The following is an 18,562-nucleotide window of genomic DNA, read 5'->3' as shown; positions in this document are numbered from 1 at the left end:
GTGTGTGTGTGTGTGTGTGTGTGTGTGTGTGTGTGTGTGTGTGTGTGTGTGTGTGTGTGTGTGTGTGTGTGTGTGTGTGTGTATGTTTGGCATGGTCACAGAGCTGTTAGCTTGCAGCAGACCCTCACAAGGGGCCTGCACATCATGTGTGGTAGAAAACACGCACATATACACACAAGCAGACACATTATGTGTTCACATCCACACGCACTTAAAAACATACAAAACATACGAAGGCCCCAACCTCCCACCTTCACACTGCATGGGACCCAGTAAATCACTTGTAGGTCACAGCAAACTTTTTAAGACCAGATGGCACCCCAGCCTGGTCAGATATGCTCAGATACCACACACACACACACACACACACACACACACTTCTCCCCCTTTGTTTCCCTTCAAATTGTCTTATCTGTTGAGGAATGTCTCTCCCTCATTTCTCATTCAAATCACATTCCAGACATAATTTATTCTTTGTTCTTTCTTCAGTACAAAACAAAACAAAACAAAACCCAAGCCTTTAATTACAGCATTTTCTTTCTTATTTGATTAATATAATTTTCCACTGTTCTCAGTTTCATTTGTTCAAGTTGTTCCAATAATTCATTTTTCAATCACAGTGAAACGTGTAGATTTTGATTCCCAACAACAGCTCCAGCAGCTGCAGTCAGTGGCCTGCACCGCCTCCAGCTAACAAGCAGCTAATTAATCATTGGAGAAATCACTGGTGTGAGGCCTGGCTGAATGGAAACAGAAAGGATTTAAAACTGATCATAAAATAAATAAACAAAATAAGAGTGCAAATAATGTAATTTCATGAATAAAAACTACAGATGAGAAATAAATTGGGCTTGTTTGTGTTTTTTACAAAAGAATAATGTGGGCGAGGCTGATTAGCTAACTTGATAACAACTTGGGTTTCACGCATTCATGGGCACTGTATTTATATTCTGTAGGAGCAAAAGTGATTAGAAAATCATACGCTGGAAAAAAAAAATCTATAGTTTACCCAAGAGATAAGAAAGAAACAGCGAGGTTGTTGTCGCACGCAGCTCCTCGTGACACAGGTCAGTCGCTTTGTATTTCAGGTTTGATGCAGCTCATTTACCACAGCTACATGAACACAGCTATCCGAACACAATAAAGTATAATTAACATTTGAGTTTAAGTTTCAAGCAGATTGGATCACAGTAGCAAACTGATAATAATAAATGATAACTGATTATAATAAATTATAAATTATTTATAATAATATAATTATAATAATAAATTATTTATAATAATAAACCAACTAGAATATCCATTTAATCTCTACTGCTTATCCAAGTCAGGGTTGCAGGGGGCTGCAGCCGATCTCTATCTGTCTTAGGGCAAGAGGCAGGGTACACACTGGACAGGTCACCAGTCTATCATGGGGCGAACACATAGAGATGACCACTCACACGTAGAATCATCAGTTAACCTAACACTAACTGCATATCTTTGAACACTCCAGGCGCCGGCCTTGTGCTGAATTGAACTCAGGATCTTCTTTCTGTGAGGCAACAGTGCTAACCGGTACCGTGCTGCCATTTACTAACTGGCTATAATATTATTATTTTTAATGTTTTAATTAAACCTCTGCTTCAACATTAAAACTTTTTGTTTTGGAACAGCGGTCGTGAACGTACAAGTAACAAAGGTGGTCAAGCACACAAATGAATGCCTCATTATTTTTAATCTTTAAGCTGTAAAGCAAAATGTTCAGTTTCGTTTAATCGGCATCAGTTTTTTGTTTGATTTATTTTATGTGCTAATTACAATTACAGATGTGTCGTGGTTAACACATTTGGTTGAAGTGAAAGGTTGTTGGTTTGACTCCAGCTGGAGACATAAATCCTTCAGCATAAACCTCTGCCAAAACAAACATGTGAAGCTACCTGCTATAGCGATCTTTTGTTGCAGGAAAGTATTTTACAAGAAAATACAAATTTTTATGGGTGAATGTGTTTTATGTGTCCACATGGGAGCAACAACTGTAGAGAAATGATTCAGCAAGAGGTTCTGCTAGAAAGTAGTTACTACATATAACGCCCATCCTGTGTCCACGTCTTTAATGGAGTTGAACATTTGCCCTGTCGGGTGGCCGCATTTTGCCTGTCAGAGAACTGCATGTCTTTCTTGTTCGTCTTGCTGTTAAAGTAGGGAGTAGAGGTGAAAAATAAGGACCTAGCAGGTTGGCCCATACTCACAATTACTACTGACTAAAAAGCACAGCAAGGTGCACATGCAGCTTTATAAATCAGACAGGAAGAATGCGCATTCATATTTCTGTCTCAGCTTTGGTCATGAATCTGCACAGTTTTATGTGTCACAATTTGTTTCCACAGACTGGATCTGAACTTTTTCCAAAAACTTTAAAAGTCTTCTCGTGGATGTCCAATAAAAATGCAGTTTTATTGTCATGTGGAATGTAGAATTACTGTCTAACATCGCTCTCAGTATGCAAGATTTCTGTTTGTCAAACAGGCCACTTTCAGCCATCTAAGGGTAAATCTCAGGCTCGAAATAAGTTTTAAAATAAAGAATAACATGTGCAGTCAGAGCATACGAAGTAGGCCAGAGAGTCAGATGTAGCTTCTCACTCTTCTTCTACTCTGGCTCTACTTAGGCTCTTTCTCAGTGTAAACACTTAGAGTCTATGTATCGCTTAAACTGGCAGTTACAACATCCAGCAGCCTCAGCTGTTCATGTCAGCGCGACCCGGATCCCTTTAAGCAGCACATTTACAGAAGTTCAGGGTGTGTCAGGATTTTAAACATTGTTAAAGGGGATCTGGGACATTTCTTGTCTGTGTGATTTTTATATTCTCCACAGATGTTCAGCATTTAACTGGGTTTTTTTGGGATGTATCATATTACGCTGTTTAGAATTATAACTCTTCTTCGGCCTCTAGTTTTCTTTTTCCAACAATGATCTAATATTCCGTTTTTGTTTCTTGTTTAAGTTTCATTATGCTTCACTGTGCATTATCTTTTACTATCACAACCCTGCGTCCTCCCCTCTGTAAGTCTTTCTTTTTCTGCTGCACATGTGGTTGATGTTTGGTGGTTCGAAAGAGATCAAATTTAAAGTTTAGAAAAAGTAAAAAATGCAATTTAATCAGACTAATCTGAAGGTTTTTAAAGATGATTTTTGTGCTCTTTACTAATGTTGCATGCTCAGCCAGCTGCTGTAACAGAGCAGACAGGTGGAGAAAGGTGTAGTATGTGACTACTGAAACAAACTTTTTGCTTATGCTCGGTGTGTGTCACATTCTTTGCCTGTAACAGCTGGTTAATGTGGCATTCAGCCAGAGTATATAATTCTGCTTCAAACTGAGAAATGACAAACACTCTCCATTTGTCATTTCTTAAAGCATCCACTCAGCTGTCTGTTTCTTAAAATGAGCTTTAAAAATAGAAAGAAGAACAAAGCTTCGGTTTATAGTAACTGTACAGCAGTGCAATATGGCCCTTCAAATGCTAATGTAGAATCTTAGCTTAGCAGCAATTTTTATTTTTATTTTTTTACATTCATACAGTGTCAAAAATCCACCAAAAATAATGTGCACGTGCATATCTTCCTACTTCATGTAGTACATCTTTTCCAACTCATTTATTTCAGCAGTTATTGCATATTTGTTAACAACTTAAACAGTCTTTAAAGGCTTCGTAGGCATTGTGTGTTGCTTTTCTTTGCTCCTTTGCTTTCCTGTTGGTCAGTTTATTCACAGATATGAACTGTATGTGTATTGCTTCAGTTTTAACCCCAGACTGTTTGCCTCCATTCGTCGTCGCTCCATTTGTGTAACTTGGTGTCTCGCTGCACTTCATTCTCCACTCCTCATCCCCTGTGTCACCTCCTTATGTTTTTTACTGCATGTTGTTCTGTGAGTTATGGTTTCGGGTTTTGTTTGTTACTAGTCTTCCCAGTTTAGGTTTATGTTTAGTTCTGTCCTCGTCTTTGTTATTTTCACCTTCTACAATAAAGCTCCCTCGCATCACAGCAAGTGCCTGCATTTTGGGTCCTTTCACACAAACACCACACGACTGCTGCCGCAGCCGTGACATGAAGTTCATTTGTAAAACAAATTAATACTTCTGTTTAAAGCCGACCTTTTATACTTTTTTTTATTTTCTGTCATACCTATCTGGTCATAGTGTTGAATGAGCAAATCAAACATGCCGAAAGTTTTAAATAATGAAGCATTGAAATCTGCTTTAGTAGAGTCCAAGGACAAAACGAGAGCTATAATAAGCATAATTGGCCCACTTCAAGCCGCTGCATGTTGTTGAGCTGTCTAACCTTGAGGATTACCTTAAGGACAGATTTAGATTTAAGAGGCTAGAAACATGTACTGAAAAATATTATCCTTGTAAAACAAAAGACACTTCAACTTCCTCTACAGGGAAAAACCAAGTGTGTGTATATGTGTGTGTGTGTGTCTTGGCTAACTTTGGTTCATAATGATCAGACCTGGATTTCCTATCCCCATCTGTTAAGTTTGGTTGCTCGGTGACTCTGTTGATTTTGGCATCAGGACCACAGTGTGAGTTTCACATTCTGGGTCAGGACTCCGAAGTGGGTTATTCTGAACTACTTACATTGGCAGGGTTCAGTATTTCTACCATACTATTGGTTCAAACCCTTGCCACAGGTTGCCAAACTTAGTGTGGATGAGCTTGATTTAGTTTTATGAAGTTTTGATCTCCCATACCTCCAGTATTGTTGCACGTGCTCTTTTCCAAGTGTTTTAAATGCATGAAACATTTAAAATTCACACTCCGACTTATACGGTGACCCTGAGAGGACAAGTGCACTTGTCCTGCAAAAGCACCCAAAACACAACAGAATGATTTTTTAAGCCAAAAGAAGAAGAAAAAAAATGATACAGCAAAATATTAGAGCTCCTGGGGACACAATAAAAGGGCGGGTCAGTGAGAGAAGTGGCAGAAAATGTGAAGAGACTGTAACTGAGACAGACTGAAATGAAGTGGAGGGTTCATCTGTGTCACTTTCGCAGGTGTTCTGTCACATTTTGTGTTAACAAAAACACTTCTGTTGTGTTTGTGATTTTTTTTTCTTTATCTTTTGCAGTGTTTTTCTATTTCCTGGTGTTTTCTTAAGCTGCAGTGTGCTCGACCTCTCAGGGCCACCAAAGAGGCTGAAGTATAAAAACATTCAAAAAATATTCAGTATTCACCCACAAATGCTGACTTTAAGTACTTTAATTATATCATACATTCAGTTTCTAGTGAGCATGTTTTCTTTCATGATTAATTATTTGAATAAATAAACCTAAAGCTGCATTTGACTCAAAACTATGGCTTCATATTTTTGAGGGATGAAGAATAATTTTTTGAGATAATCACATTAGCACATGCATAAGATCCAGCATTTTATGATAATAGTATCACATCTTAGACACGCTGAAACAGCCGGATGCTTGTAGTTAAGGAGGTACAGTGTGTCATCCACTAATATGATGATTAGCATTTTGCCCCTGTGATGCATCCATCCGTGTATGATGGAAGTCCTGTTTGTGTGTGTAAAATTAAAAAAGAGTGTATAAATATATGTTTGTGTGACTGAAGCGACAATGACTCAAAAATTTGGCTGAATGTAAATCTCCATCTAAAAGTGCATAAACAAAACATGATAACGTTCAACAGATCAGTTCAGCAAAGTCGGATAAAAGGGGCAATTCAGCTCTACCTTATCAAATTTGGGTTGTTGGTAATAATAAAGTTCAGCCAAACATCTTTGTGGTTTATTAACATGCTGAATAAGGAGGTTTGCACAATCATACACAGATCATTGCATAAAGGCTGTTTAGAAGAAACGGCTAATGGTAAAAATATAGTCATGTTGTTGTTTTAGCTTTAACTAGACTCGCTATTTGAACCACATAAAAGAGCCTGAGCAGATGGCATCCAGACTGTGTGTTTACACACAGTACTCTTCTATAAAACCGACTGACCTTTTCACTTTGTCAGCCTTTATTGTGTTCTGTTAGTTTTGTCTTTACTGCCGTAAAGGAAAGGCTCTTTTGGTAACTTAGCAAAATAATCTTATTTTGCCTCTGTCTTATTTCCTGGTGATGCAGCTATAAACATTTTCATAGACATCAGCACTGCGATGCGACACTACTAAGGAAACACAGGGCGAGCCTAACACACAGCAATGAGGGACAACGCGACACTGACACAGAGAAAAACAGGGCTTAAATCCACCGGGGAATAACGAGGGAATCAGACACAGAAGGAGAGCACAGCTGGGGGAAATCAGAACTGACGAGACAAGGAAGCAAAGCAGGATACACTCACATGAGACACAGACCTTCAAAGTAAAACACAAAGTATAACACTGAGACGCAAACTTAACATGGTGGAGACAGAGCAACTAAGAAACACAGAGACGTAACCATACGGCAGAGAACTCTAAGAACCAAAAGACTAGAGATGATCAATAATACACAGAGAGAAATACTAAGCATGGAACACAAGAAACTAGACTCGAGGGAGTAACAAAAGACCAATGATGAGAACATAATTCACAATACAAAGTGACAAAAAAACAAACAAACAAACACACACCCCACAGGAAACTCAAAACACTTCAATCAAAAACCCAGGACTGTGACAAAAAAACTATCAGGATCAAAACAAAAAAAGGCACTGAAAAACCAAAGCCCACTCTACAAGACACTTGGAGAGGTCAAGGGATTTCTGTGTATATCACAGGCAGTTTAAACCTGTCAATCAACATGTTCACGCCCCTAAATTAACAAGAACAAAGCCTTTCCTGTATCAGGGTATAAATATGCTTTCTATGCCTTTGGAGCCAGTACCAAGAGGCCATTAGAGGAACTGCTTCATTTCTCAGCTCTGCAGGCTGCTGTTTGGTGTATATGTGCACTGACTGGGTTCATTAGCAAAGTCGCTGCAGCTGAGCAGAGGGAATGAGAGCGAAGCTCATGCAAACACAAAAACTGAATGAACACTTTCCTCATCATAGCCGATTTAAAATCATTTTAAACGTTAACAACAGATTGAGACAGCTGAAAGAGGAAAAGATACTTTTCTGTCTACTATAGAAGCAGACTTTTCTATAGCAGATAGTGGAAAAACAGGTACGTTCTTGTCATTTAATTGTTTAACTATCATTAAATTACTTAACACGTATATTAGACCACCTCTCACAAAAACAAGAAGACAAAGTACTTTATAAATCAAACAGAAAATAAGATTATTTATCAGCCAAGTAACAAACTGAATATTTTTATACCTGTATTTAAGCCAGCAGGACTTTAAGCATTGATTCACACTGATTCAAGCATAACAGCGTAGAACTAGCTGACTAAAACTAATTTTTCTGTCAGGAGTGCAAAACAAAATAATTGTTTTGGGGTTTTTTTCTGCTTTTTTTTCATAAAACTTTGCATTTAAAATGTACTAATGTTAATTTAACGCCATTGTGGCATAAACCTTATATTGAATGGTGCACACTGTAAGTTATTGATTTTATTTCCATTTTCTGAGATTGTTCAACCCGAATCTACGGTGTGTGGGCGAGCCAACAGACCAACGCTGCCATACTCGGAGTATAGTGAATATATAAGCGTCCTCCATCTGCAGTTTGTGCACATATTTGTGGGTCCGGTTCAAGATGTTCTTTGGTTAATTTGTCCCACAGATGTCGGTGCTCTGTTTCCTGTTTTGGATTGTCTGAGAGTAAGGGTGGTCTTGTTGATTTAAATGTTCGCGTGAGTGACTGTGGAAATAAAGAACATCAATTTAAAATTAACAAAGAAAAAGGAGGAAATATTTCTTTTTAATTCAAGTGACTTAAGATATTCAGTTTTTTTGGCTTTAACAAACAGTCTTACACATCCAGTTACTAATATAAAGAGTAAACAGTGACAGATCCTTTCTCAAGCAAACGTCTGTTTGGTCTCAGCTCTTGTCGCTTTGATCTTGTTTTCAATCATTTCTGTTATAATTCTACTTCCAACATTAGCGTGGTTGATTTCTTGTATCGTAGACCTCATGTGATTGATTTTGTGACTCACCATTATTTAGGATTAACTTGGAAATATAAAGTGATTATATTTGAGGGTTTGGGATATCTTTTGTTAGCACGTGTCTCCTCATTGGCTAAAACACCTCTTATTTACTCTGCAGGATGTCAGTGAAGCTGCGATTTGACTCTCCCTCAGATGGAGGCCTGATCCACAGAAGCCGCTCCTTCACTGGATTCTCTTCTCTGACTGGTCGACAGAGGTGAATGACACTTTCCTATTGTTTCAACCAATAAGAAAGAAATCTGTGTAATAACGACTAACACTGGTTTACAATTTAGTCTTAAACAACTAGTAAGAACTAATTGGGTCCTGTTATCTAAGTGGATCTTCCAAAGGATGTCCAAAACATTCGCTCACTCTCAGATATTTATGCCAGTTTTAAAGAAGTTAGCAACTGTTTATTTAACAAAAGAAAAGGTTTTTGGTAAAGATATCAGAAATGCTCCCTTTCCTCTCTCATCTGGCTGCAGGGGTGTGTCTGTCTGGGTTTGACTGGCAGAGAAATAGTCAACAAATGTGTGGTGTAGCTACATATCATGGGCAGACAGTGTGTAATTAGTGTTATTTTTTTAAAGAGCAAAAACCACAGAGGCGTCTAAACTCTGTTAAGTGTCATGTAGAGGTATTGGTGCTGCTAAATGTGCTGTAGCTATAAAGTACAAGTGTTAGGATTTAACTACTGAACTGGCGAACTCTAAAGCAGAATACTGGGAGAATCACACTGTTTAGCAGGAAGGTCAAACGATGCAGTGACAGATCAAGGACGTAGCTGGAGCACAGGGAGAAAACGGGGGGAGACTGGCAGAGAAGGCAATCTTTAAATGTCAGACAATCTGGTGAGGGGTGGGTGTGAGAGCTGGTGTTTGAATGCAGCAAGTGATTAGTCGATTGTCTTCAGGTGTGTCTGCAGCGCCAGTAGAAAGCCACAACTGTTGAAAGGAAGCACAGATGTAAGAATAGAGATGGGGAAAATTGAGGGAAGGGTGTGGTTACAGATATGACAATAGACAGAAGGACGAGCAAGTGGATGCTACAGGTGCACATTTTGTGAATGTTACGAGTAGTTTGGCCACTTTAACCAGCCCTGGTTTGTCCCTCGTGTTTATTAGCATGCGTTGAGCTCATCAGTGTGAGCATTTATTTGGTTTAACGATAAATAGCCAGCCATAAGGCAGCTTAAAGTGGCAAAGGACAACAAGTCTGTTTAAGGACTCGCTTGTTTTACTTTTGGTCTCTCTCTCCCTCCCTGTTGGTCTTCTTGTCTCGTCCTCCTCTGGGAAGAGTCTCCACATTTTCTTCCCTGCCAGCAGCCAGCTCGTTTTCTCGGGAGACTTCATGTCAAGCAGCAGACGGAATTATGGAAACACCAGTGGTGCCATTATCAACATTCACTGTATCATTATGAATTGATGTAAAGAAATCCTCAGTCAGGGGGAAAAATCCTGACATTGCATTATGAAATAATGTTTTATCAATAAAATTTAGACATTAAGTGAGTGTGACGAGGATCACGTTAAGTAGAAAAAGTTTTATAAAACCGAGTGTCAGCAGTGTGAAGCCTGAGTTTTTGACTTGTACAGATACTGATCTCATTATGTGAAACACTGAGTCTGAATCTCTATAAAGGAAAAACGTGCCGCTGTCTAAAACAAAACAAACAGAAGTTTGTTGGGAGAAAAATGTCTGAGGAATTGTTTCGATTCTCGTAGCTGTCAGGATAAATGGGAAGAAAAAGAATTTTAACTTTGTGATTTTACAGATATTAACTTTGATACTGTGATCATGTTATAAATCATCCCTCTGTTGAACTGTTTTTCTCCATATAGTGAAACAATGAATGAGAGAAAATAAAAACGTCACGTTGTGTGGAGGGAATTCCCTTCACCCTCAGACAAGTCTGTTCTCCGCTGATGGGCAGGCAGTGAAAGCACCACAGACTTTCAGATGTTATTTGCGAATGAAAGAAGACAGAGTGATAAACACCCAGATGAAAACTGTCAGTCCCCCAGAGAGGCCGAGAACAAAATGTTGTGTTAAAAAAAGAAAGCAAGCAGCATTCCACTTCTCTGTGTGTGTGTGGCTGTTTATACTCTATACACACAACACAAACATCCACACATTTTTCCATCCTAAACACACATCCCCCATCCGATTCTCCATAAATCTTTTTTTGTATTCACCATAGTGCACAGCAAACATATCAAATGTTTAAATTCAGAAATTGGACCCAAAAAAATAGCCATGTTTACCACTGTGCATCCCCTCTTCTTTTAACAACAGTCTATAAATGTGTGGGAACTGAGGAGACCAGCTGGTGGAGAGGAATGGCGCCCATCTGGTCTGATAGACGTTTCTTTCTGCTCAACAGTCTAGACTGCAGGCAGCCCAGTTCAGCACCTAGGCTCTTCTTCTGCAGAGTCATGCTGTATGCAGTTTGTTTGCGATTGTCTTCCTGAAGCATGAAAAGCCTGCCTGAAAAGATGTCGGTTGGATGGGAGCATATGTTCATTTCTGAATTATGGATTAAACCTTGATTCTTTTTTTTCCCCAGTCATTATGTTGTAGATTTGCTGCTGTACTTTTGGTCATTGTCCTGTTGCATGGCCCTGTTGCAGCTAAGCTTTAGCCTGAGACAAATGGCCCCTCATTTGACTCTGAAATAGTTTAATATACAGAGGACTTGGCCGTCGACTTTGAGACTGTAATATGCGCAGGTCCTGTGCCTGGAAAACAAGTCAGAATCATCCACTGTCCATCACTGTGCCTGATTGTTGGTATGAAGCAGTTGCACTGATATGCTGTATTTGGTTTTTGCCAATCATGGTGCTGTGGATTATGGCCAAACATCTGTTAGTCACATCTATCCAAAGAACATTGATCCTGATGTCTCTGTGATTGGGTCGGATGCAGCTTTGCAAAGCTATGTTAACCTAGCTCTTCCCTGAGTGTTGCACGGTCCATTCCTGTCTTGAATGCTTTCTTTCTCACAGTACAATGATGAACTTCTAGACTTAATCTTTTTCCAGAATGATGGACTGAAACAGTTGCTTCTTATTTAAGATCAGTGTTGATCTATCCTCCTTGGTATTGTATTCACTCACACTTGGATCACTACTTAACCTCCTAATTCCTACGCAACCTGTAAGGGTGTCCTTTTTCACACACTGCTGCGCCCATTTTGGCTAAGTTTTTATTAAATAAATAATGGCACGGTGTAATATGTCATACTTTGAGGCTTGTATTTACTTAATTCTAAGACCGGCTAAGATTACTATTTATTATGTCCTGATCTATAAAAACCTTAGACTTGAAACTGGGTGTGTTTTCTTGTTACCATGTTCATGGTCATTCACAAACTTGACATTTTATTTATTGCACAGACAGTCCTGAATCATATGGACCACATTTGAGTGTGTGGGGTTTCCTCCGTATCAGACAAAAAACAGGTGGTAAACCTACACTGGTCCAGACTTTATGCTGGAGGGCCTTATAACACACTCCCACTAAAGGCTACCTGCTTGGATCCACACTTAATGTGGATTGTAGGGGCTGGATTAGATTTGGGCCAAAGACAGGAGTGTTAATATACAGGGAACTACATGGGAACAGATTTTACTGATGAACACAGTTGAAAATAAAGAGGTAGGAATATAAAAAAAACTCCAACAAGCTCTTTTTGATAACAATTTATGTAACTACAGATTCTGATTTACCCTGTAAAAATGTTGTTATGACTATTCATTCACTTTCTCTGTTTTTAGGACGTCTTCTGTTCGTAACTCTCTTCGCGTCAAAGCCATGACGGGAAATAAAGCCAGCAGGGCGCCCGTCTCCCCCCGCAGAAGTTCAGGCGCTATCTGGTCTCTGCAGCCGGAGCAGGTCGGCAGGGTTTTTCAGGCACTACGCAAAGGACTCAAGTATGTGTAGTACTGCTGAACTTAAACAAGTATCCCACTAAACATTAAAGTACAAGCAGGCAGTGACGTACCCAGTGCTATAATACTAAACTTGTCCATGTCTCTGTAGTGTTTTAGTGTTGCAGCTGGTCAGCGCGAGGCTTGTTTCCACCTCCTTACATTTATTTACTTGAGTGGTTCCAAATCTGTGGTTTGACCCTTCAAAAGTCCACAAGATGAATAGGAAGCGGTCACATTTATGATTAATGATCCTTTAACAGAGTAAAATTGGTTGATTTTTTGATATTTAGTTTAATTTTTGCAAAGCATATTTTACGCTGTCAGTAAATGTAGCTGTACTTTTCACATCTGCTGCTACATGCAGTAGATGTTTGGTAGTCCCGAGCTGGAATTTCTCAGCTGATATCTGGCAGGTAAAGTTTGTTCATCTTCATAAAATGTTACTTTTAATTGTGTGTTTCTCTCTTCAGGGACTACCTGGAGGGTCACCAAGCTGAGATGGACTTCCTGTCTTCACAGCAGAGAGAGACGAAAAGAAACTCGAGACTGGTGAGGAGGGAGAGAGGAAGAAAGTCTGTGTGTACAAAAATGTGTGCGCCTGGTGATGACAACAGTGCTGATGGTAATTATACTTTTCTGCATTTTCAGGCCTTTCTTTACGATCTGGAGAAGGTAATGTGTTTTCATTTTTTCCTTTTAAGCAAGATCTTATTTTAAGTTATTTAATTCGAATGGATAAGTGATAATAAATGTTTCTCAAGCTTTCAAAACTCAATATGTTTTTTTTCTGTTTTTTTACAGGAGATCAGGTCTTTGGAGAGATATATACGACGATTAGAATTTCAAATCAGTAAGGTAAAATTTTGGATTTTAGACTGGTTTTTCTCGGCTGTAGTTGAGGTTGATGAAAAATCTACTAAAGCCTTTGTTTTGTAGAAAAGAGTCTAACTCCATGCAAGCCTGGTGATTATCTTTCTGTCAGTTACTCAGATGTATTTCTATGGTATGAATTCACTAAACTATTACTCAAAAGCTTTTAAAAGCAGCAGATGAGCCACCCCTGTCGCACAGGGAGACACTTTGTGCTGCACACTGATTAACCACCAGTCTAATCCGTTATGTAAAAGAGGGGGGAAAATGTTGATGATGATGTTTGTTGATGTTGTTACTCTTCATCTGTTCCATGCCTCTGCAGGTAGAGGAGCTGTATGAGACATATTGTATTCAGTGGAGATTGTGTCAGGGAGCGGTCAACATGAAGAGAGCCTTTTCACTGTCCCAGTCCACCAGAGCCTCCAGAGAGAGTTTGCTGGAGCTCAACCGCAACCACAGACACAGCCTGCAGGTAGGATCAGTGATCAGTGACATTTTGGAAAAGTATTTTTGGAAAATCACAAATGTTCTTTGAAGTTTCTAAAAGTTCAAACTAGCTGGAGATGATGTTGCACAAAAAAGGGAATTCATGCCTCGTTTGTTTGTTTGTTTTTTCACAGTCGTCCATGTTGTAGGCACATTGTGTGTAGATTTTTTTTTTTTATTACACCAGACAATATTTATTCTTCCTCTCTGGCACCTACTGTAGGCAGCAGTCTAGCTTACCATGTGCCTTCAAACCTCCCAGAGAGAATCTGTAAACTGAACTGTTTTTGAGACGTACTCACAGCCAAAGTGGCAACCACATATCCATCATGTCCGAGGAGCGCAGTGGCAAAATAAGCCTTTGAATGGTCATAAAGTTTCCAAATCAAATATTCTGACATGTGAGTGATGGTACTGCAGTGATTCTTCTGGTTGCAGCTGCAGGATAAGGGCCATTAAAAGACAGCTGTAGACTCATTCATGCCCTCTGTCGATCTGTGGTTTCTCTTTTTCATAGATTCAGCTTCAAACATGTGCCCACATCTTCTTTTTCTCAGCTCCTCACAAACTTTTCTTACTTTCCTGTGATCAGTTTTTTCTTTTCATCATTTCACCCTCAGTGTTTTTGATATCACATCTTTTTTTTTTTAAAACTCTCCTCTGGTCTTACACACACACGCACACACACACACACACACCAGATCTTATAAAGATTAACTTATATATGAATGGTGTGCTCATCATTTGTTTGTATACACGGTTGCATGCATGCCTATGTACTGTTCAGCATGTACGTTCTTACTTCTCCTTCTATTTGACCTGCACTCAACAAAAGATGTTCAGAGTCTGAAGTTTCTTTACAGTTAAAATCTCTGACCTCTGCTAAGAGGTTTTCAGAACTGAACACTCTACTTGGATGAGAGGTGATAACTTAAAGCTCAACTTGACTTAATCCTACAAAGCTTGAATAACCTCGTTTACTGAGAATCTTAGGCCACTGATGTTCTTTTCTCCAATAATCATCATCATCCACAAGCTTACTTAAATTTGGGGGTATTATAGGAACAGATGCCTAATTAAGTCAAATACAATAAAAACAACAACAACGAGATTATTAAAATAACAATCATTCCCACTTCTGGGATGATTCAGGACTTCTTGTGCTTAAAATACAGTTAGCACAACATGTAAATTTCTTGGGTTAAATGTTCTCATGTGTTCTCTGATAGTAGAGGCTGAGATAATAAATACAGTTTTCAGATGTAACAAGATACTTTTCTGTAGGTATTAAGGGCACCACAGCATCACAAACCATTTTACTGCATCTGCCATTGTGATTTTCGCAGGTGAACAGAAACTCCGTAGAAGAGCTTTTGTTTTTTTTCTTTCTTTTTAATCTTAAGACCAACACCCAGATTTTTGCAATTGTAATAAAACAACACTTTAATCTTTCCTATGGGAAGTTGACTTCATCCTTAAAAACTGGCTTTCTTCTCACTCTGTCAAGACTTTATATGCCAGGACAGTAGAAACTGTGTGTGCAGAAGAACAATTCTCCAGTGGCTGCTGATATTAAGAAAACAGACTGAAGTTTAAGTGGATTGAAGGAGTTAAATGATAAACTGAAGCTGAAACTGCACGCTTGTAATTAATGCTTGCATGCAGGTCACTGTTTTCTAAGAAGACCTTGTTTCCATAATAAAATAAGAGTGAAGTTAAGGCTGTGTAACTTCACTTTTCAAGTCAAATCAAGAACTAAAAATGCCGGCACAATACTAACTCTCTCTTTTTTTTTTTTTTCAATTCTAAAGAAGCCTCTTTGGCAGCGTAACACAATAGTAAATTAAATTAGTGAGATTGTGTAGGCATCACATAAACATTTTATTTCTTGTTATGTTTGGATTGTGGTGATTGGGGTTTTCCTTCATTTGATCAGCTTTTAAACATCCAAACGTGCCCACCGTGCAATCAGACAGACACATGAGAAACAATGTGACCATAATAAATGGAGATCTGGTAAACGATCTGTTGCATGTTACTTGTATATATGCTGGCCTCATTATTTAAAACTGACCATATTTAATATGGGCAGGCATGCATGTATATTAGGAATGATGTTAAAAAGTCTTCACTACTGATAAATTGGCCACTTTGGTCCTCAGTTTTGGTCTGTGCTATGCGACCTCCTGCAGTTTTAGCCCACACAGATGACAAAAGTCTGCTCGACACATGCTGCTTCATCTGCTCTTCTTTGTGGTGAAGTCCAGCTCTTAGCCAGAAAGTCAGCATTAAAATGCAAAAGCATAATAATCCTTTAAAGGTTTCCATGGAGAGAGCCAGAATAAATCATTAAATGAGCACACTGTTGTTTACTGGGGTCACTGTTCTTTTACAGTTTGTTTCTTCCCTTTAAGTTCAATTATAGTTGTTTTTATTATTTAGACATAATTCATTGCTACTGTAACTGTGGTTAATAGTTAATAAATGGAAGCTAGACAGATGGAGACACAGATGACAATAACATTTAATGTAATTATTATATTTATTTATATAAGAAAATTCATTTGCATGCATGCATACCTACATTAAATTGTATTTTTCATCATGTATTAAATATTGCGCTACATAGTGTTCGGCTGGCTTACGCTCAGGAGGTAGTGCAGGTCCTCTACTAATCAGTTAGTAGTTTGATTCCTGGCTGCTCCAATCTGCAGCAAAAGCATCCCTGGGCAAGATACTGAACGCCAAGTTGCTCTGTGATGCGTTCAATGGAGTGTGAAAAAGTGATTGAATGAACAGGTGTGAATGAGGCATGTTGTATAAAACGCTTTGACTGCTCCAGTAGAACAGAAAAGTGCTGTACAAGAACCAGGACATTTATGGTGTTCTGTTTGCATGTTGCAAAGTGTGTCAACTTTATTGAGATCTCTTTAAAAGAAAATTGAAAAAAAAAAAACACAAGAAATGAGACATTTTTACCTCTGGACATGTCACCTGTATGGAAGCCCGTTTCCGCCACTAAAAAAAAAAAGGATCCATAACTCGAAATTTCGAGTTATTTTCTCGAAATTTCGAGTTAGCGGCTGCCAATCAGTAATCTACGTGAATGACGTCATTTCCATGTTACCCGGAAGCTGAAGCCCTCAGCTACAAATGCTACAGCTAAGCTACCGGTATTACATCCAGTCGTGAATGCACAGATTGCTGAGTGTTTTCAGCCTGGCTTCACAAATGATGAAATCCCTGTGTTATTAGCTGAATCACATGGTGTTACTATCAGCAAACATACTTTAATTTGTTGGGATCCGTTTTTGAGTGCGCGGTCCTGCGCCATATGCTTCCGGGTAACAAGAAAGCGACCTCATTCACGTATATTTTTGATTGGCAGAGCTAACTCGAAATTTTGAGAAAAGTAACTCGAAATTTCGAGTTATATTTCTCGAAATTTCGAGTTATGGATACTAGCTTTTTTTTTTTTTTTTAGTGGCGGAAACGGGCTTCCATACACCTGTGTTAGATGTTAAGAGTAAAAACATACTGAGGATTGCTGATGGTTATTTCTTAGTAATGAAGTGCATAAACCTTTCCAAAGATTTTAAAGAGATTTGCTTTTGGCTTTTATTGCCGAAATAAATATTGGCTATCCTTAAAATGGTCGTTTCCAGCGCCCTGTGAGCTGTGAGCACAGTCAAACCTTCTGTTTGTGAGGAACAGCAAATCAAAAGGTAAGGCAGCTAAGGAGCTAAAACAGACCAGGTTTCAGAGAGTGGATGACTGGGAAAGCTGAACCATAACCTGATGAACTGTGAGTCATGCAATCTTCTGAGAAAATAGACAAAGAACTGTTAGAGAAGATCTTTTTTTTTTCTCTGTGTGTTTACACTTCTCTGCAGGACATGTCAACAATGGAAGGAGAGTTAGAAATCCTGCTAGGAGAGCTACACATTAAAATGAAGGGTGTGAACACACACACACACACACACACACACACGCACACATGCTGCCTTCAGAGCCCTGAGCAATTTACAGGTTATCAGTGACACACTATCTCCCAGACATCTAACGTCTGCTTTCACTTGCAGGTCTCATCGGCTTCGCTCGACTTTGTCCAGGAGACCATTACGAGGTTGGATTTTCTATTTAAAAACCAAGAATTTTCAGCATTTGCATGCAAATAACTTGATGTGCAGGACAAGTGAAAGAAACACCATCTATTGTCTCGTCCTTTCAATCAAGCTTTTAATATTTACATTTTAAGTGTACAGCAAGTTCTTTTATTGTTGATGATAGATAGAATTTAATCATTTTGAAATCTGAATTTCTGCCCTGGGGGGGATGTTTTGTTTTTCTAACACCAACCAACAATAATGTCAACATAATTAATTTTTTTTTTTTTTTTTTACAACAACTTCTGGATCTCATCCAGAAATGTTACTTTGGAGTCCCCCAAAGTACTAAAAAAAATTTAAAAAAAAGAATTTATATAGAAGATAATTAAAGGACGTTTTGACATTTCTTTAAAAAAAAAACTTTAAAAAATTAAATTAAATAAGATCTCTCTTTATAAGTTCATTTATTTTTGCTGTGCAAAAGTTTAAGAAATGGAAAAAATAAAGCAAACATTTTAAAAATAATGCCATGAAGACTTAATCAATTTAATCTGAAATGCAACAACTATCACTTAGGTTCTTTTTGTTTGTTTGTACTTTGTATTTGTATTTTTATTTGTACTTGTATTTAAATTAACATTTCAAACTATAACGTGCCAAATTTGTTATAAATCCTCCACAAACTACCTGCACTGTCAGGAAAAACAGACAAACTGTGAACTGAACCTTTGGACTCTTGGACCAAAATTACTGACTTTGGTTGGGGTTTTATGGTTTCTGGATGATGACGTCGTGTCTTAATGATGTCACATTGACAGGTGTTAGTACGACTGGGCCGCCAGCGATGGAAGATCAGAGGGAGGATTGAATCAGATGATAGTCAGTCATGGGATGAGGAGGAGATGGTCTTCCTCCCACACATTCACCACAACTTTGAGATAAAGGTAACCGGACATGTCTGCAGGTGTACGGCAGTGTAAACACCTATTGCATATTTTTATTCCAGAAATTTGAATACTTCATCTTTTTTGTCCTTTTAGGAATTTTGCTATTACAGTGACCTGTATTTCTTT

At 38.5% G+C, this 18,562-nt stretch overlaps 1 protein-coding gene across 2 annotated transcripts in view; it reads left to right on the top strand.

The window, feature by feature from the left end:
- The window catches only part of ripor3 (RIPOR family member 3), a 55,942-nt gene that overhangs the window by 19,380 nt on the left and 18,000 nt on the right, over positions 1–18,562 (top strand). Inside the window, exons 1-10 of one of the 2 annotated variants that reach the window (XM_005749488.2) lie at positions 6,872–7,153; positions 8,205–8,303; positions 11,866–12,021; positions 12,492–12,570; positions 12,670–12,693; positions 12,823–12,876; positions 13,217–13,366; positions 17,274–17,337; positions 17,463–17,506; positions 18,308–18,433. In XM_005749488.2, coding sequence (XP_005749545.1) covers positions 8,206–8,303; positions 11,866–12,021; positions 12,492–12,570; positions 12,670–12,693; positions 12,823–12,876; positions 13,217–13,366; positions 17,274–17,337; positions 17,463–17,506; positions 18,308–18,433 — 795 coding nt within the window. In that variant the 5' untranslated portion in view covers positions 6,872–7,153; position 8,205. Of the gene's footprint in view, positions 1–6,871; positions 7,154–8,204; positions 8,304–11,865; positions 12,022–12,491; positions 12,571–12,669; positions 12,694–12,822; positions 12,877–13,216; positions 13,367–17,273; positions 17,338–17,462; positions 17,507–18,307; positions 18,434–18,562 lie in introns of those variants that run through there. The other variant, XM_005749487.2, reaches the window with a different exon arrangement.

This window comes from Pundamilia nyererei, unplaced genomic scaffold, assembly GCF_000239375.1.
Source record: "Pundamilia nyererei isolate P.nyererei 1_Seehausen unplaced genomic scaffold, PunNye1.0 scaffold00246, whole genome shotgun sequence".
NCBI lineage: Eukaryota > Metazoa > Chordata > Actinopteri > Cichliformes > Cichlidae > Pundamilia > Pundamilia nyererei.
The sequence above is the reverse complement of the archived record's forward strand: the minus strand, read 5'-3'. Positions and strand labels throughout refer to the sequence as shown.